Source organism: Musa acuminata, chromosome BXJ1-11, assembly GCF_036884655.1.
Source record: "Musa acuminata AAA Group cultivar baxijiao chromosome BXJ1-11, Cavendish_Baxijiao_AAA, whole genome shotgun sequence".
Classification (NCBI taxonomy): domain Eukaryota; kingdom Viridiplantae; phylum Streptophyta; class Magnoliopsida; order Zingiberales; family Musaceae; genus Musa; species Musa acuminata.
Window position 1 is genome coordinate 32,280,596 of NC_088337.1, and position 19,051 is coordinate 32,299,646.

A 19,051-nucleotide genomic window follows, 5' to 3' on the forward strand; every position below is an offset into this window, starting at 1 on the left:
AGGAGAGAAGACAATTGTTTAAACAGAAAGACTAAGTCAGCGTGTATAGAGCTCAGTGTGTATAAAGATATCTTTTTATAATAAATTATTTAATCAATGGTTGAGTTAGGAAAGCGTAATAATATCATTTAAGAAATACAAATGATATAAGCCTCATCCGATTTCTTTTCATCGATTCCATCAGATCAAATCAAGTGACTCGACAGATCGCTGGTACATGCAAAAGCGAAAAAGGTCAACCAGCCATCAGCGTTGTTTTCGGGTCGGATTCGAGGATTATGCGGACGCAGCCCGAGAAGCTTACGGATCTAAAGGAACGAGAACCATGCCCCAAATTTAAAGTCGGATTCAAGTGGGACATTGGGTCCCATCCGATACAAACGCTTATTGGATCCAAATTGAGGATCAACCCGCGCCCGCTAACCCCTTTTCAAGCCCTTCGAGCCTCCGCTGCGTCGCGGCGCTCGGATGGCGGCAGTCACCACCGGCCATCATTCTTCGCCTCCGCTGCCACCGCAGCCGCCTCTCTATTCCTTCGGCGTACCGTGGCCTGACCTCAACGAGGGTTTGCTATACACCGACGTAGTCCGATCCACCGGCAATGGTTTCAATCTCGCATTCTTCGACTTCCTTCCTTTGCCGCTCCTTGGTGCTATGGATTTCTTCTAAAGTTCTTGTTTCGTTTCTTTTGTTCACTTCGATTCGAATAGCTACGACTCTGATTGAGTTCTACTCTTCCAAGTACAAGAACTCGGCTCCTTTGCAAGGGTTTGTCGGACGTCGAAACCCTACTCGTATCTTCTCTTTGTCCTATTGTTTTGGGATCGGGGCTAATATGTTTTCATCTATTCTTGGGCAGCTGGCTTCAAAGAATTCGCAATCGCCAGGTTTTGGTGACCTTCCCATCGTTATTTCAATTGATTCGATTTTCTGTTTCTTTTGCATTAAAAGTATTTCTATTATGTTTGATTTTTTGTTCAATCCTTTGGCTTCCAGATAACAGTTGATGGTGTAGTAGTAACGGATCCCTGTTTCGCACTCAGGTAATTATTCTTTACCACTTTCCTTCTTGATTTATGATCCATTTTAGGCTTGCAGAGAAGCATCTATCCTCTTGAGTACTGCCATTTACCAAGGAAATATGATTCGTTCTTTTTTTGTGAGTACATACATGCGTGTTCCTGAAGATTAGTTAATAATTTCACTCATGACCTTACTTGTTTAGAGATGGTGCTGAAGTTGTTTATCATCGTCTTCCTTGGAAGGAGCCTTTTGCGCCTTACTTGCTAGAAGTTCTTTATGAAGATAACGACATGGTGAGCACTTCCAAAGTTTTATAAGAGAGTAAATTTGATAAGTTAAACTAGTATTTTTTTTCCTGAATTGTGGGTAAAAATTAACTGGTAACTTTTTGATCAACTCTACCCTGATTGCGCTAGTATATTCTGATGACAAATGCACTGTTGAAGCTGGAAGCTCATTGGGATCTGGAATCGGTCAAGATCATTGTGCTCATGTTGATAATGAGATTGCAAGACTTAATGCACAAGAAATCATAAATGATAAAGGGGCAGTAGTAAATGAGCGATAGGTGTGGCTGTTTTTGAACCATGTTCTTTTCTTCTTGGATTGTCATGCAGACATGGCTATTGAAATGAATTAGTGTCACTTGTGTGGTATTATTATTTCTGATAGCTGTCAGATTTGTCATATGCTGGAGTAGGTTTAACAAAAGAAAGATATGTGTTCTCCTTTCTACTAAAGAGAACAAGGATATCTTTTCCTCCAACAAAAGAATTTATGTATAAGAGCTTTCATATACCCAGCACCATAGCAGCAGCAGCAACAACAACAGTTCCAAATAAGAGCCCTAATGTCATATACAAATTAAATAAGCTGCTTATTCTTTATGATTTAGAGTTAGATTGGATCAAGAGTCTTATTAGGAAAAGCATAAGATAGAATTCTGGAATATTGGATAGCAAAGAGGGTATAGGTTATGGTTGATGGGTCTTAGAAGTAACCTTGATCTTGTGAAATCATAGAATGAGTAATTGATGAGTGTTGTATTATGAAGTCATGTTTGGCTGCCATGCATCCATCCTCACCTCGTTATAATCTCTTTTCTGATCTCCATGTATTCCTTTGATTCTTCTGTGTGTTAGATTTAATTAATTATCCCTGTTCCTGAATAAACTTGTGTTCATTGAATTTGTTTAGATCTGATTGTTCTTGCTTGCTATTGATAATAATCAGTGCAGCCATGTGAGCCCTTCCAAGTTCATTTGAACTTAGTTCTGTTTTTAACTTTGTTTTTCATATACGTCCAGTAATATATGCTTGGGTTTTGAAGTTGTGATCATTGGATTTTCCTTGATATCTGATAAGCAGTACTCCCAACTGTTTCATATGCTGTTAAGAGGTGCTTTTATTGCTGGTTATTGAATGAGGCATTTGTAGATCTAGTTTCTTGTTGCTTCCTGGACTAAAACAAGTACCTATCTTTCTTTCTATAAACAATATTTATTTTTGTCTTTGATAATTTTGGCGACAAGGCAGTTAGCCATAAAGTGTAACAGGTCTTATGATGTGCTGTGCAAACAAAACTTGTGAAATGTCAGCATATCAATTGAGTATTTATAGACATTTCCAATCACATGCCTAGCCCTTACAGGTGATGATGTGCACAGGTCTTGTTGTTGGATGTTGAGCATGTACTCATGCGATAGTAAATTAATCAATAGAGAAATCATTTTGTTTTCTGAGTTGTTCTATAACTATTGGAGTTCTGATTTCTGGTTTGAGTTGTAGCTTCTGTATTAAATTGAGAGTAATTGTTGAGGACACTAGTACTAACTTCAATGAATCATTAATGTTTCCAAAGATTAGCTCAGAAAGTAGCAGCTTTACATTCAATTGACCTCTAAAGGATGGAGATGTCATCTGCTACTCTGGTTTGGAGTATGCTCCAACATCCAACAGGAGTTTCACTTATGATGGCATTAGTTGGTTGCAACAAATGAGGGAATGTAGAGTTACTAATAATTAACCCTCAATGAGTTAGAACTACATATTGAATAAATATAAAAGGCATGAATGCTTCTCCTGTGCAGTTGATTTATCACAAGAGAGGAAATTGTCATGATGCTCATTTTAAACCATCTTTGGTACAACATTGAGCAACTATGTTGATTAGAGAAATTGGAACTTTGAGATATGAGGAGATCTATTAATTATAAATTCCTTTTTTTGCTTAGGTTGCTATAAATAAACCTTCTGGTCTGCAAGTTTTACCTGGAGGACTTTTTCAGCAACGAACAGTTTTAATGCAGCTCCAATGGAAAGAATGGAATAAAGTTTCATCTGATTGTTCCAAGAGACGAATGACTCAAGAAACACATCCTGTGCCTGTACATCGCTTAGGGAGGGGCACGTCAGGTTTGGTTTAGTAGCTTGTACCTGTACCTTTTAGACGAATTTATAAAGTATTTTGATTCTAATTCTATGTTTCTTTTTGTTCGAATGATCTCAAATAAAAATGAACCACAGTCAAGTTCTACCTTTATTATTGTTCTAGTCTCCGTTGTCAGTTGAAATCAGGTTTTTAATTTAGTTTCTTAAGAATTGTTGCTGCACTTCAGGTATATTACTTTGTGCAAAGACAAAACTTGCTAAGACTCGTCTTTCAGCTTATTTGGCTAATGGCACTGCATTTGCGGGAGATGATGGGTTAAGCAGATCTTTTTTTTATGGATTTATGGTTTGCATTTCTAGAATTTTTTTTCTAGTTACATGTGTTCTTATATCATGGAGTATTGCACTTGTAGAGGCGAAATGGAGCTTAGCAAAGCACGAAGAATCTCAAAAGTTTATCGAGCATTAGTTGCAGGTGTAATTGAAAGAGATGAGGTAAAGTCTTTCCTTGTGGGCTTGAACATTCCTACAAGATTTATTTCCCTAGACTAATCGATTGAGACAAGAGTCCAGTTCCAAATTACAATTTTGCTTAGGTTGTAAATTATTTCATGCTTTTTCTTATATTTTGGACAGTTCCTTTTCCATTTCAGTTTGTAATCAAGCAGCCGATCGGAACAATGCATTATCCTGGAGTAGCAAAGGGGCTATATGTAGCTTCTTCATCAGGTTATTTATCTTTCTAATCCTTATTTGATTCTCGTTATGTAGGAAACAAGTTTATGTTTCTCTATGTTTTGAAACAATATAGTCTGTCAAAGGGGGTATTTTTATGTCCTAGTTCTATAGTCTTGTCAGAAATATGTATACATATTATTGTTCATTGTAAATTGATTTTAATCCAGGGAAGCCAGCACTTAGCAAAGTGCAAGTTCTTGAGAGAGATGCTCAGAGAAACCAAGCGGTGGTCCAGGTATATTGGTTGGTGTGTTATGATATTTGATGTTTCTTATAATTTCTTTTTGTTCTATCCTCCAACATCAAGAATAATTATATTAATCTATTAGAACTACATGTGGAGAGGTTTAGTAACTCTTTTGTTAATTCCCTTTTATGTTTTAACATTCATTTGTGATGGCTGTCCAGTTTTATTTCTGGACTTCTTTTCATCTTATTTCTTTCCTTTTATCATTCTTCTCACATCAGAATCATAGTGCATATAAAGAAGCTAAATGGTTTCACAATTGGGATAACAAATGTTTGTCATTTGTTTGGCACTATGCCTTCATTAATAGGTTGAAATACATTCTGGAAGACCACATCAAATCCGAATCCACCTTGCATTTGCGGGGCATCCTCTTATAGGTAAGTTCATGTAGAGTTTTGTTTAAAGTAAAAGAGATTTAGTCATTTGTTCTTCCTTTTTCCAAGTTTCTTATATCAGCCACTTAAATAGGAGAAATACTGTTTGCATGCAACAGATGATCATATTTGGACAATCTGTTATAACTTTATCTGTTAGTTTTTGGTGTATATGTTATACGGATTTCAGTTTACAGCAAAGAGGCATGCTAATAGTTCCATTCAAGGTTTGCCTTATCGGTCCGAACCGGCATGCCTACCCGACAACGACACGAAACATGCCACCCCATACCGATGTGCCGAGTGTGGGCACGATGGCATAGAAAAAAAGGCTAAAAATTGCTCCGAAATTACCTGAAAAATAGAAGAAGAAAAAAACTTAGATTAGGGTTTTTATGTTGGAAATAAATATAAATTTAGTATAATTTCAGCAAAAAATTATAAATTAAGAAATAATAGTAGCATATATCTTTTTCAGGTTTCGAGGAGTGGCTTTGTGGCACGTTCCAGATCGTCCTTCTATTGATATTGAATTATCTAGAAAAATAATTTAAATTGTTAGATTTTGAGTTAAACTTTAAGATTTATAAATGGATCGATCGATGGATATACCTAGTTCTACCACCAAAAAGTATGACGAGACTCCATGAGCAATAGATCGAGGTCCTCAATCCTATGTATATGTGTATCAATATGATGTTTGATGGACCCAATCCTGAAATTGATCTCATGACATATTATACTAATATATTGTATGTCATTGGTGCATCAATGTGGTGATGGTTATAGTCTAATCGTTGTGAACCACATGTGTATGAGGCGGCTCCTGAGGCAAATACGATTATGACATGTATTGATGCAGAGGTTGGAGAATGTCGGAAGTTTTACTTTCACTACTAATCTATTGCTTCATATCATAAGATCGATTACCATATTGCTGCTTAGAGAAGAATGACCAACTATCACCATACTGTTGTTAGTCATAAGATTCTCCATAATACGATGGTTGGAAATACGACGAGCTCCGCTTTGTGTCTATATCATGTAGGCTCTGTCAAATTTGCTCTAAATAATCTACTACCTCCCCATTCCCTTTTTGTGTATAAACTTGACCGGTGCCTCATCAAGCTCCATAATCTGAATCTTGGGTAGTGTGTGTAAAATACTGCTCCTACGTTCATAAACCACCTTCAAATTGTGTAGACGTGACCATCGACTCCTAGGCGTCGCTGCCATCGTCGATTGAGGCATTGTCGTCCACGTCATTGTCATGTCTACAGACTGGGTGGGTTGCTGAATGCGATTGAGAATGTGCCTTATCGTCCGACTCAATTCTTTCCAGTGTTGTGACTGATGCTATTGCCTTTGCATGTTGGGCGGACTACTGTGACGGTTGGGTGTCTCTAGTTCCTCGAGTAGTCTGACTCGATGTTGTCTAACTCTTTCCGTCACGCTCTGGCCGAAGGGGATCTTCCTCGGGATCTTCCTCCTGTTGGGGATGTGCAAATGTGAGAAAAAGAAAAAGATGCGAGTAAGAAAGAGATTGAGAGAGTAGAATAGTTTGAGAGAGTGAAATGGGGGTGAATGAGGGGGTATAAAGGGTTTAAAAACTCTTAGATCTGGTTTAAACTATCAAACTGACCATTTGAATTCAACAAATCCTAACTCTTCATCAGTAACGGGTGTAATCTGATCGTTCCGCTCAGTATAGACCCTGTATCGCCCGATATAGGGTCCCTTGTTATGGACCGCCCAGAACAGGGTAGTCCGCGTGCTGATCCCTTGTCGGATTAGCATGTACCGCTTGTACCACCTGGTACAGGGTGGCAGGGCAAACCTGGTTCCGTATCAGTGTAGGTGCTGGTTACTGAGTGCTATGTTCATATGCCCCTGATATGGTACGAACCACATGCTTATATATTAGGGAGCCCTGTGCTGATGCATTATGAACCATCATGAACTGCTACGCATTATTTGTGTATATTTTTGGGTGAAAAGGAGCTGCAAATATAACTTAGTTAATCTATGGCAACATAATCGAGGTACATCAAAGGATCAATCTGGCTCTTAACCTCTGTTAACATGATCAGGATGTAGATAGTAAAAGGGTTTCTGTACACTACAATGGTGACAGAAGCTACTATTTCAGTGTTGGTTTCAATATGGATTTGTCTAATGTGTCTTGTCGTAGCCCCTTTGGCACCCTCTTCAATAGCAGAGCTTCAGAGGTTACCAGGAATCTGTGATGAGTATCATTAGGTTAGATTATAGAAGAACCTACTATAAACCCTGGTGACTGATATAATCTGGTGCAAGTAAGAAGCTACAAATTTCTATGTATTATTCTAATGCATATAGAAACTCTACTAGATAGAAAATTACGGATTCTATCTTATGACAACTATAGAAGTTCTTGTTTGCATATTAGTAAATGTTTTCTTTTCATGAGGAAAATATACCATATAGAAAAATGAATTCTTGTTGCAGCATTACGGGTGCATGCTGATAACTTGCTGGTATTAAATGTGTTGGTGCCATGTCATGCTCATACTTCAAAATATGGCTGCAATATAAGGTTGTCAAAGTATTGCATAATGTATATGCAATAATGTGGCTGCATATGTGTGGCTTGTATCAAATTATAAGTGCAATACACAATTAAGTGTTAAGTGTAAACAATGAAATATATTGTTAAGTCTAAATAATAAATATGTAAATAAGTTTAGATCAAGTTAGAAACGAATATATATATATATATATATATATATATATATATATATATATATATATATTCATTTAAGAAGCAATTTATGTGATAAATTATAAGAATCTAATAAAGCTGTGTGATAAGATATATTGTCAGGAACCAAATTTTATGGTATTAAAATAACATGGCAGTGAAATAATGTTAGTGAGGAAAACACAGATAGGATACTAATGTATAGATAATAAAACAAAATGGATTATAATAATATTGATGAAGCATAAAGCATACATGTGACTGCATTTCATATTTATGTGGTGGACTACATCTGCAGATGTATTTTCATGTCTGTGTGGATGGCATAAGTGGCCACACAATTGCCAGTTCTGGAGTTGGTATTTCTCCGTAATTATTGTTTACATGTGCTCATGAAATATTTTGTTTCTCCATGAGTAGCTTTCCTTTTTTTTCACTATTGATCTGTACTTGAAATTATTATGCTACATAAGACGCTCGAATTCAGGCATAAATATTTTCATTATTGTAACATGAATTTGACATAGTTGGCTTTTTAATCCTTTCCATTTAAACAGGTGATCCTCTTTATGATATTGGTGGGCAACCTAAAGCTTTTGAGCCAGAGTCTTCATGTGATTGTGCTGCAGATGATGGGTATATCAGTCTATTTTCTAATAGCATTGTGATAAACTGAAAAGATTTTCAATTAAATGGTATAATCTGTATTGTTGTGTGGGTCACATGTTGCCCAAATAAATGAAAGATTATACATTAACATAATCATTGATCCTTTTTTAACGGTTCCAAGAATTTGTGACTTAGGCAGGATGTTTTTTAACAACTCATCATTAGTTTAAATACTATTTCTAAACTGTTAATTGACATTTTTCCTCCATTCAAATCAAGATATCTTTGTTTGCATCCTATGTATTTTTGAAGAAATATTTAACTCTTGTCTTGATTTCACTACTATTATTCCACTTTCAGAGGTTATCAGAAGCCAATTCAAGCTGTACCTGGAGATTGTGGCTATTACTTGCATGCATATCAACTTTTCCTTTCTCATCCGGTCACAAATAAGGTAACTGTTGAATTATGTCTTTTGGGCATTTAGTAGCTTGAAGATAATTTTCATGGTTTGAGTAACACATTCTTCATCTGGAACTAGGTGTCATTTGTAGCTTGAAAAGAACTCAAAACACGCTGCACTATAGAAGTTTTGCTTGTGAATGAGGTTGTACACAATAATTATACTGTCATATACCAAGATGATTTAGAAATAAATCCAATACTAGTTTACATGATATAGTGGAATATATGTGGGAAGGAATCCGACACTGGTACATGCCTTGGTCATGAACCTTGTCAAAATAGATATGATACAGTGCAATAATTCATATTTGGCTACCTTGGGTAGCCTGGTACATTTCCAGACATTACCAAGGCTTAGCAGGGTTCAACACAGGAAATTGTTTAGATTGTGTGGAACCAAGGTTGGAACATGGTTAGACCAGCATGGCTCTGTAGGGTGAGCATGGCAAACTGTGGTTATTATGTCCAACCAGAATTTGTGAGAATGGCATAGCTGTGCAAGGCGCAGCACATTAAAGTGCATAGTGTCGACCGAGGGTTTGCACGTGGCCAGGCATATTTGATGTTTTGCATATCCATTCTTGATTTCAGAAATGATGTTTTTCGTTTATTGCACTTTGAAAATTAGGGAAAGCATCACATTGAAAGAAACTGCATTAGTTATTTGAGAAGTTCGATAAGTTAAAAAAAAAAAAAAAGAGGTGTAAAATTAAGCTAACTCATTGGTTCATTATGATTTTGTTTCATCCAAGATTTATGGCATGCGATGCTTAATAGATGGCGTACCTCTGATTTATCATTTAGGATTGACAATCATGTGGTAACCATATCCAGACAATTTTTTTTCTCTAATTGAGTGAATAAAATAAGGAACCGCAACATTTCTGAAAATATATATTGTCAGCAACCGAATCTACCTGACTTTGCAATTGTACCCCATCTATTCTGAGACATTTGTTTGAAGTGGTTATGTTGATTATTTGATATTAAGCTAAAATCAAGCAGTTAAGTTTTCCCCTATTTTGAGACTTTGATTCATTTTTCGATGATTTCTAATGCTAGTCAGATAGAAATCACGAGATCTAACTTATCTGCGTTGGTTTGTTCATGTGGTCTTTCATCAGAGAATAGAAATTACTGCTTCGCTGCCACCCATCCTCCAAACACAAGAAGAACGGGATCAAGAAAACCTGCAGAGATAGCCATGCAACCACTGCTGCTGTTGAGGAAGGATCATGTTTTTTATTGTATAACTTACCATTTGTAACAATCCCTCAATAGGTATGTTCCGTATGTGCTTTTTTACATCATATCTATCCAACTTGTTCATGCTGCCATACTAATCAGACTTGCCTCCCTTTTGCTCCCTGGTTTTTGGTCTTGCAGGCTAAGTGAGCTTAGAGACGTGTTTTTTATCTCTCGGAAAGGTTGCGTGTGTGCGTCTTTCTCTCTCTCTACTCTAATAAATTGAAATGTATCCGTTCTTTTGGAGTATTGTGGTTGTGACTTCTGGTCCATGTAAGCTATGTGTGTGCAGCAACCCACATGGCAACGGAACGTGGCATGATCATTACTCGTGGATGATGATGGGGTTGGACCATTCGACCACCAAATGGGGCGCTTCATCCACTCCTTTGTCGTCCCACCGACCACGCCACTTTGACCAGCGTGTCGTGTCCCTTCGCCTTCGCCGCCGAGAGGTCACGACGCTGCTCTTCCGCATTATTAGTTATAGTTATGTGAAGCTAATCTCTCTCCAGAAATCAACAACTTCCCAAATATTAATCGATGATATATTTTCTTAAGGTATATGATAACAACAGAACAGCTCCTCGTCGGGGCCAACTAATCCTCGTTTCGGCGCAACCTACGAAATCAATGCCCCTCTTCGGATTTCCAAGGTATAGAATTAAGCATCTAAATTGAAATTTCCACTTTACGAGAAAACTTTATAGCATCGGTAAGCCAGAAAGCACGGTCGACGACATGAAGAAACCAACTCCTGCCATTTACATCATAAACATTATATATATATGTATATATAATAAGCTGAAGACTAGTGCCTCCTAACCAGAACTGGATCTAAGCTACTTGGAAAGCCATTGTCATCATCTCCTTCACGTACATTGAGTCTTTTGCCTCTTCACATTCCAGGTGTCGTAGCTTCCCATGCATGGGGAGGCCATCGTCCTCTTCGTCGTGAACGAGCCTGTGCCACCTGATATGTTCAGCACCGCAGAGTTGATCTGATCGGGTACGATCTTTTCGTCGAACAGCGACGCGTTGTGAAGTCTGACAGCAGCCACCGGGGGAACTTGAAATTGTTGCAGCGGCGGAGGATTGCGCCACTGGGGGAGCGGCCCTGCGAGGAGAACCGTCTGCAGCAGAGGGCCTGCTTCCAGTACAGCTTGCAGCAGCTTCCCCTTCCGCGGGAGCGGTCTCTTCATCGCAAGGCCGTCGATTATGGCGGAAGCCCGGTCGTACTTTTGCTGCTGCGGGACGCCCATGTTGATGCTCGGCAGTTCAGGGGAACCAGGAGATGCGCCGCCGCGGCCGTAGGAATGATGGTTGGGAGTCGCCGAGAGGCTGTCGGACTCGGTCACGCTGCAGCTCCCTCGAGTCTGGGTGGGGGAGTACTCCCCCGTGTTAGGCTGCGAGATCTTGCTGAGCAGAAGCTGAAGTTGATCCCTGGCCACATCTCTCTCGTGGGCGATCACTTGGAGGAGGCGGATCAACTGATCGATGTTCTCCGCCCTCTTCCGTATCTCCTCCTTGGCGTTGGCCCGCAGCGCTTCCAGCTCCGAGGTGGTGCACAGAAGCTTGTGCTTCAATTCCTCCATGCTCTGCTCGAAGAAAGCAAGCACAGCAAAGAAATCCGTAAGGCAACAACTCATCCTTCATCTACGGCAGTCGGCAAGCAAACTCCATGGAAGAAGACCTGGCAGAGAGAGACGTACTGACCTCATGAAAACCCCAGACGGAAGGAAAGCCAGCATCCATGGTGACCGCTTCGAGAGTCCAATGATCCAAACCCATCCCCGGCAGGATCTACAAAAGCACCGGCCTCCTATGGGACCTTCGATTTGCAGGGGGAGGAGGGGGAAGAGAAGATAAAGACTCCTACTACTACTACTTCTCAGAAAGGGAGGAAGGGAAGAGGAGAGAGGAGGGATTCTTGTGTTGCTATTTGAAATGGGAGATAAAAGGTAATGGGAGGTTGCCATCCAATGATCCTTATATAGATGAACTCAGGATTCCACTCCGTCCTTTAAGGCTGCCTGTCCCACGAGTGTGACCCTCTCTCTACAACTATGGACCCGAATACATGGCAGGAGGCAAAGCCTTCGTAAAGAAACCCAGTATTCTCTGTGGGATATGATGGGATCGTAAATAGATTCCCCACACACAGCATTTTGACATGGCATTATGATGGCCGCCATAACAAGCCCGAGAGAGGGTGGTGGAGTTGGCGTACCACCGTCTTCCCATACGGCAGAATGGGACGCGGACTTCATGTCTATCCACCGTATACTTCTTTTTGACTGCTTGGTGTTGTCATGCATCCCAAGGATTGATTTGATGGTGGTGGACAGCAGCATTTGTATGTTGTTGCTCCGGTAGCCATCAATTTAGTGTTGCCATAATTCTTCTTTGCCTGTGTTTTCTATAATAAAACGTGAAACACAATTTTTGTTTCTCTCATTAGCTCATTGATTAGATGAGTGCGAGTAGTCCATGGTTACTTGCATAAATCATGTTTCTATCTACTGGCTTAAGTTTTTAGACGAATAATATTTAAGAATCGATAATTGTTAATCTCGAAAGCTAAACTAATAATTTATTTTGGTATCATAATAGTAATTATGAAAGATCAATGCCTGGCTTCTAGAAGAATTTTAATCGAGAAAAAAATAAATGAACAGAAACAAGGAATTCCTTGAGTTGACCTGTGTATTCACTGTGCATTTCTTTTCCTCGGGTCTCTACATAGCCAATACTACTAGATCACAATAAAGAAGCAATTCAACGCACAGAAACAGAGAGAGAGAGAGAGTTCAATACGAAATGTTTTCTTGTGGTTGATGTCGTTGGCGTTGGATCCTTGAGGAAGGAAGAGACCTCAAGGAAGCCGACAAGATGCGTGGGAGAGCGCAGCATGTGGGTGTAGGGAAGTAAGGGTAGGGCTCTCGCCATGGCTTTGCTTTTGTTTATGTGGGACAAGCGGCGGATGCAACACATAAGATGAGAAAGAGAGAAAGAGAAAGAGAGAGAGAGAGCACAGGCACCGGGTAGGGTGGGGTGTACTTTTATTCGTTTGTCTTAGGGCTTCCGGTGGGGGACACCGGTTGATGTGTAAGTGTGAGGGGAGGTGGAGTGCGGTGTGGGAAGAGGACAAGCTTCGTGAGACATCAATATCCGGGGGGGTCTTGTTCATTGGATCTCACCATGCTTGCCTTGGCTCTCTCTCTCTCTCTCTCTCTCTCTCTCTCTCTCTCTCATATTTTATGGGGTCTTGGATGTGGGCGCCGGTGTTGCACCTTCCCTATGTCTCTTGTGGGTTACTATTCTCGGCTGTGGGCAGGATGATGATGAGGTGGTGGAGGAGGTTTAACATTCTGCATTTCACCATTTCTAGGTTTAAAAAAATCAAAAAGTTAGTCATTGTTTCTTAGTTCTATTATGAATTCTATTATTCATTATAAACAATAATTCATCTGAATCTATTTGTTCGTATCGATTTATCAGAATCCAATCTTATCCTTTTTTTCTCATGTTTTTTTCTGATTAATCTAGTAGATCAAACAGAAAGGAAAGGAACACAACAACATCTCACGAAGAGAAGATGAAGAACATGAAGAACTGGTCCACTGCATTGGGCTTACGATCACCCTGAAGGTGGCCACATCACCCCTGCACCCAATTAAAGAGACGCCGAGTGGGACCCCACACACACACACACGCACGCACGCTTCCCATGGACCCCACATCGCTCGCGGAGACCCGGCGCTGCGGTCGACCGGAGAGGGGACGCCTTCCGCTGCCTCGCCAAATTTAACCTCCCAACCGCTTTACCCGTCGACCTAATCATGCCACCCACAGCCCTCACGATATAATACCGCCACCTCGAGGCGGAGACAAACGCGTTTACGTATCATTTCGACGTGCAGCCCTACCATTTCTTTTTTGGCTCCTAAAAAGCCTACGTTATAAATATGTTTTTGGATTCTTACATGAGGCACTCCGGTGACCGTCCGGTGGGGCCCCGAGGTTGGCTTGTGGGTGGGGTGAGCGTTTTGAGCATAATTAATGGGTGGGCAGCGGTACACGTCTTAATCATGAGGCGGCGCGATGTATGCGGTTGTCCGCTTCCGGGATCACATGGGAGAGGATTAGATGCGCCCCATGTGGGCTCGTCCAATAGCATCCAGCCACGTACCCCCTACCCCCTGCGGCGCGCAACCGGACAAAAAGGGGGCGGGCGGGGCATCACACGCGTCGAGACGACCGGATTCTGCGGCACGTGCGCGGCCGGATCCGGCAGCACGTGCCCCGCCGTTGAAGCGCGGCTGCGTCGTATTTATTATGCTGCATTGGTTCGGCCGGTCCGACCGTCCCCAACCGCAAAAAAAACCGGAAAATAGACACTTAATTGATCCAATCAAAATATTTATTGTTTATTTGATGCTAAGAACTGTGCTCAGCTCATCTATCTTTTTCTTTTCTCATGTTGTTCTTAAGTAATCTTTTGTGTTTATTTGTTGGATTCGTCTTCTAACCCTTAAAATCATTTTTTTTGGGGAGATGGGAGTGATGGTGAACCTGCATAATCCATGGAGGAAGACAAACTCAACGCCTCTGATGGATCGTTCAGCCCATGGGCCTGTTGGGCTTTCCTGAATATATATATATATATATATATATATATATATATATATATATATATATATATATATATATATATATATATATATATATTGGGGACTCCTAGACATTTGTAATTTAGCTTAGTATAATCTTAAATATGTTGGGATCATAAAATATTTTTGGAATTTTGGAGGTAGTATCATCGAAGATCAAAGAATTTTGGAGGTAAAATTATTTTTATATAAAGAAAAAATAATGGTGATAAGTTAAGATTTATTATTAAAAAAATATCTTGTATACCTCTACGTTTTAATATGAGAATTTTACGAAGACAACTAGCAATATAATTTTCTGAATAATAGAAAAAGAGAAAAAGAAAAAGAAATATAGTAATCAGATGATAATGTGAAAAATAAGGATAATTATTATCCTAAAAAAATAATGTTCCTAGAATTAAGGTCTTATTGTCTGTGATGGAATCTTTGGATCGGAAACGCAACTTATGGCTTTGCATCCGTTAAGGTGAGAAAAGAACTCAATTCATTGGTTCGTGCATTATAGAATAAAGTATAAAAAGATATAAAAATAATAAAAATCACAATTGCATTAAATCAAATATGTGACATCATCTGTCCTTCTAAGGAGTTAATATTTTTTATTTGATTTTTTTAAAAAAAATATTTTTCTTTGGTTGATATCGTAGATCGATAATTGTCTATCTTTAAATAGATAAATATTTAACATATTCAAATACCTTTTTTTTTTAATATTTACTTCTGTTTCATCGTTCCCACGAAATAGAGAATATTATTTTCTAGACTTATAATTTATGATTGATTCGTATCTTTTCGATATCACACGAAGTAAATTCAATTCAAATCAAACACAAGACCAAGTTGGAGTTCCTCACCTTCGTGTTGTTATTATTATTATTAGCAGGCAAGTCTGCTTGGGAAGCTGCCGGGAAATTTCGCAAGGGTTAAAATAGGTTCCAAGCCGGAGGAAGTAAAGTACAAAGTTTCGGTAGGAGATAGCGGGCGGTCGCATCTAATCCATCTGCCCAATTCTTAATCACTTATATCAGCCACTCTCCATTCCATCATCCATTGCGAAACAAAAGTGCACGTCATTGTCAATCATTATCATACTACAAAATGTGTGTCAAGACAAGCTAGTCATTGCCAGAGTCCACCACGGGAAGCTTCTTTGCATGAGACTACCATTTGCAACATGGTTTAGGTAAAGGAATACTGTTCGATACCAACGAGTCTAAGCTTTACGAACTATCAGTCACCTCGCGAAATCAATCTCTCTTCTTTACTCTCTCTCTCTTTTTCCTTTTGATGTGATCGATCTTATGTATCAAGTTGCTTGTGCACTAAGACGATCGATCTTGTTTGCATGGAAGAGAGAGGCCTATCTATCTCTCATTCGATCACTGTTTGGGTTACTATGCATCAACAGAAATAGAATTGCGACCTCCGTCTTGTCCGGTGATGAAGCACTAGCTCTAAACTAGTCAGAAGATAATGCTAAGAAAACACAGCAGCAGTTCTACAGCCACTAGAATTACAAGGCCTGAAAGCTTTCGGGTGTGGTGCATTTCCTTATCACTGTTTGTTCTTGGTGGCTGATCGGAACCAGTGTCTCCTATTCCCCAACTTGTCTTTTCTTTTCTGCAACCATGTTCTTCCCCCTAGTTCGACCCCTCGATCCTGTTCCTTCGTCAGAGAGCAGTTCGTGGAAGTCCTTCTCGAGTCTCACTCTGTATCCTCTCACCGTCCGTCTCTTCTCCGAGTAGTATAAGTGGGGACTAAATGAAAGTGCATGCATGGATGCATCAGTTACAGCCATGGTTTTGTGCTGCCAACAAAGGAGTGCCAAACACACTACTACAGACCAGATTTAGCCCAAGCATTGGCTAGTAGCCTTGCTAAGGTTAGGATTAATAGAGGGTTTGGGGATGATTAATGTCTACAACTTTATATCTAAGAATTGAATATTGATATCTAAGGTGGTAAAGGAGCAATTTTATCACTTTCGTTTATCTAAAGAATTTCAAATCATTCGGGCAAATATCGATTTTGCTTTAGTATTTTTAGATTCAAAAAATAAGTATATCGATCATGAAAAGAAACTCTATCTATATCAAAGTTTTGATACACAAAAAAAATAAAAGTTCTTCGATATGCAACAAGTTTTAGTCTTGCTAATTCAAGAGACCATTTTGTTCCTTATATCTTATTATTCTTGATCGTGAAAGATTTTAATTTCTTCTCTAGATATGGACACATAATGTTATGTCGATTAATTATCTATATTTTATATTTTATTATTCTCTCGGTATCACAGTCTTCCTTCCTTTTACGATCTTATTATATGATATTTCGATACGAAGTTTCTTTTGACCTTATTTATTGTTGGGTTTTGTCTTTCCGAATGAAAGCTTAATTATATTGCATCGTGATTTAGTTTTATATTAAAAGTAAAAATTTTAAACGAGTTTATTATTATATATAATTAATAAATATTTTGATCAGTGATTCAAACTCACAAATATCAATGAATATTCTATACTTACTAACATTTACTGAGATAGTTGACATGCTTCTTTTTTTTAATCATCCATATATATACTTTATATCATATTAGGCTATAACATAATTTTTCTGAATTACCATATTCATTTTAGAGGATTTATGCTTCATCAGGATATAAGTATTCCATTCCACAAGCTTGATCTTTATCAAGAGACATTATTATTAGTAAAGCTAGCTTGTGCTACAAACCATCTCAGCAATGGAGAGTCGAAGAGAAAGGATTAACTAAAGCCACTCCTTCTCATTAACTAGTCACTGTAGTGGAAGTCGGAGATCATGAGATCATCCACAGGTAGTACTGTGGCCATCTTGTACTCATCATCTACCTTCCACAGTGACTCAGAGCAGTCCTCCCACATTGGACAGGGCAATGGAGGACATGCCAAACCGCATTCTTCGGCGGTCAACCCACTGACCGAGTCAGCGGCAGCGATCTCGTCCCATATCTCGTCCATGCTGTATACCTTCACCCCTTCACTCTGCACCACACCTTGTGCCGCTGCTGCTGGTGAACACGACGAGGAGGAGGAGGAGGAGGAGGAGGAGGAGGACGACGGGGACGCGCTCCTCTTCCGCTCTTGCGCCTTCCTCCTCATATGCGTCCTCCAGTAGTTCTTGATCTCGTTGTCGGTGCGTCCCGGAAGGCACCGGGCAATCCGAGACCACCTGCGGATCGTACACTGTGTGTTCATATAGTCGGAGGAGGAAGAGTAGGGTTGGAGGCCAAACCTGTTGCCCCACTTGGCGTGGAGTTCGAGCACGAGGTGTTCTTCCTCGGGGGTCATGCGGCCGTGTATGAGGTCGGGGTGAAGGTAGTTGACCCAACGCAACCTGCAGCTCTTCCCTGTCCTGTTAAGACCTACAACACGAAGCCATGCATGCATGCATGCATGCAGGGTTAAGCACGGAACTTCCAAGCATCACACAGGTCCCCCGCCACAGCTCAAACCTGACACCTTGGCCAAGCAATCCCACCGACGCTCACCGAACAAGCGCACAAAGCGTACCAGTAGCGAGTCCTCCTGCTCCGTCCACGGCCCCTTCCGTATCTCCTCCGCCTTGGGCGCCATAGCTAACCTCGCCCTTCTTCTCCCGTCGTCTTCCCCTGCTTTCACATATATAGACGGAGGTGATGTCATGGCTGATTCCTGCACTCGTCTGATTCCATGGCGGCAGCTCGTTAACCTCTAGTGGATAGTGGATGCTAATCCACTGCATGATTTTGGAGGCGCCTTTAGCTTGCTAATATATTTGTGGATCGTGGAAGCCACAAACTAGAGGCCAATCACCCAGCACCATCCTCATGTTGCAGTGCCGAGTGCTGACTAATATAGCCATTTCTCGACTCAGAAGAAGTTGGTTTCGCCCTATCATAATCGATGCCGTACCTGTTCTTTAGCTCCACTGTCCGCGTCAATCTTCGGAGCTCCACTCGAGGGACTTGCTACGTACATCAACTTCCATTGGCAGCCAGCAGCTGTAAGCTCGAGCTCGCCGGGTACGATGGTTGCACTGCGTTCATCTTGTTGAGCTCTCTGCAGACATCAACATCCCTAAATAAGATCGGAGGCCGCCGATCGCGTCAAACGACCGTACTGAATCGTGTCAACATCCCGGAGTTTTAGTGCGTGCACCGACTCGAAGGAAACGATAGAACTGGAGAGTGCCATGACTGCGAGGTTGACACGCTACCTAAACCGTAGAATATTCTGTGAACGCCAAAGCAATGGAACTCTCGAGCCTCCAAAGATCCAAAAGATGAGGCGGCATGACGTGGAAGTCACCATTCCAATTAGATGTCGGACTTCCTTGTCTGCGTCCGGAGACATGGTACGCTCATCATCTAGAAGTCAGACCTCGATTCCACGTTCAGAAATGTCGATCCAGTCCATGAAATGCGTGCTTAACGCGACTGAGATGGGACGTATCGGCATCCCACGTTGATTATTGTACGGAAAATCACATAAACGTTGTGGTGTGGCTTTAGGGAAAAGGA

The 19,051-nt window shown here is 40.4% G+C and overlaps 3 protein-coding genes across 9 annotated transcripts; 1 reads left to right on the plus strand and 2 right to left on the minus strand.

Annotated features, from left to right (window-relative positions):
* Positions 1 to 434: 434 nt before the first annotated feature.
* Positions 435 to 10,219, plus strand: LOC103972333 (RNA pseudouridine synthase 5). Of its 3 annotated transcripts, none has more exons than XM_065091159.1 (16): positions 435 to 604; positions 711 to 768; positions 860 to 887; positions 997 to 1,043; positions 1,226 to 1,316; positions 3,258 to 3,438; positions 3,642 to 3,729; positions 3,828 to 3,909; positions 4,068 to 4,143; positions 4,320 to 4,387; positions 4,710 to 4,779; positions 8,074 to 8,152; positions 8,486 to 8,579; positions 9,715 to 9,871; positions 9,977 to 10,026; positions 10,114 to 10,219. In XM_065091159.1, the coding sequence occupies exons 1-14, from the start codon at positions 469 to 471 to the stop codon at positions 9,790 to 9,792; spliced, it is 1,176 nt and encodes a 391-aa protein (XP_064947231.1). In that variant the 5' UTR covers positions 435 to 468; the 3' UTR covers positions 9,793 to 9,871; positions 9,977 to 10,026; positions 10,114 to 10,219. The 3 variants fall into 3 exon arrangements, with proteins under 3 accessions (XP_064947231.1, XP_064947232.1, XP_064947230.1); XM_065091160.1 differs by having other exon boundaries at positions 10,128 to 10,219; XM_065091158.1 differs by lacking the exon at positions 10,114 to 10,219 and having other exon boundaries at positions 9,977 to 10,084.
* Positions 10,220 to 10,508: 289 nt separating this feature from the next.
* On the minus strand, positions 10,509 to 12,156 carry LOC103972334 (uncharacterized). Its single transcript, XM_009386638.3, has 2 exons — positions 11,552 to 12,156; positions 10,509 to 11,433 (listed from the first exon to the last, which is right to left on the minus strand). Exons 1-2 carry the CDS (start codon positions 11,624 to 11,626, stop codon positions 10,708 to 10,710), a joined length of 801 nt encoding a protein of 266 aa, XP_009384913.2. The 5' UTR covers positions 11,627 to 12,156; the 3' UTR covers positions 10,509 to 10,707.
* Positions 12,157 to 17,186: 5,030 nt separating this feature from the next.
* LOC103972335 (transcription factor MYB59) lies at positions 17,187 to 18,695 on the minus strand. 5 transcript variants are annotated; one of them, XM_065091162.1, is made up of 4 exons: positions 18,444 to 18,679; positions 18,063 to 18,267; positions 17,785 to 17,914; positions 17,187 to 17,721 (listed from the first exon to the last, which is right to left on the minus strand). In XM_065091162.1, the coding sequence occupies exons 1-4, from the start codon at positions 18,507 to 18,509 to the stop codon at positions 17,304 to 17,306; spliced, it is 819 nt and encodes a 272-aa protein (XP_064947234.1). In that variant the 5' UTR covers positions 18,510 to 18,679; the 3' UTR covers positions 17,187 to 17,303. The 5 variants fall into 5 exon arrangements, with proteins under 5 accessions (XP_064947234.1, XP_064947233.1, XP_064947236.1 ...); XM_065091161.1 differs by having other exon boundaries at positions 17,187 to 17,914; positions 18,444 to 18,695; XM_065091164.1 differs by having other exon boundaries at positions 17,187 to 17,914; positions 18,005 to 18,160; positions 18,444 to 18,692.
* Between the last annotated feature and the right edge of the window lie 356 nt (positions 18,696 to 19,051).

What these genes read in the sequence shown, in the direction of transcription:
- LOC103972334 (XM_009386638.3), bottom strand. Translation starts at nt 11,626, where the DNA reads ATGGGTTTGGATCATTGGACTCTCGAAGCGGTCACCATGGATGCTGGC. An exon ending in CCGTCTGGGGTTTTCATGAG is followed by an intron (nt 11,434 to 11,551) that starts GTCAGTACGTCT and finishes TTCTTCGAGCAG; the next exon opens with AGCATGGAGGAATTGAAGCA.
- LOC103972335 (XM_065091161.1), bottom strand. Translation starts at nt 18,509, where the DNA reads ATGTACGTAGCAAGTCCCTCGAGTGGAGCTCCGAAGATTGACGCGGAC. An exon ending in ACAGTGGAGCTAAAGAACAG is followed by an intron (nt 18,268 to 18,443) that starts GTACGGCATCGA and finishes AAAATCATGCAG; the next exon opens with TGGATTAGCATCCACTATCC. An exon ending in AGCAGGAGGACTCGCTACTG is followed by an intron (nt 17,915 to 18,062) that starts GTACGCTTTGTG and finishes TTCGTGTTGTAG; the next exon opens with GTCTTAACAGGACAGGGAAG.
- LOC103972333 (XM_065091159.1), top strand. Translation starts at nt 469, where the DNA reads ATGGCGGCAGTCACCACCGGCCATCATTCTTCGCCTCCGCTGCCACCG. An exon ending in GTGTAATTGAAAGAGATGAG is followed by an intron (nt 3,910 to 4,067) that starts GTAAAGTCTTTC and finishes TTTCCATTTCAG; the next exon opens with TTTGTAATCAAGCAGCCGAT. An exon ending in GAAACCAAGCGGTGGTCCAG is followed by an intron (nt 4,388 to 4,709) that starts GTATATTGGTTG and finishes CTTCATTAATAG; the next exon opens with GTTGAAATACATTCTGGAAG.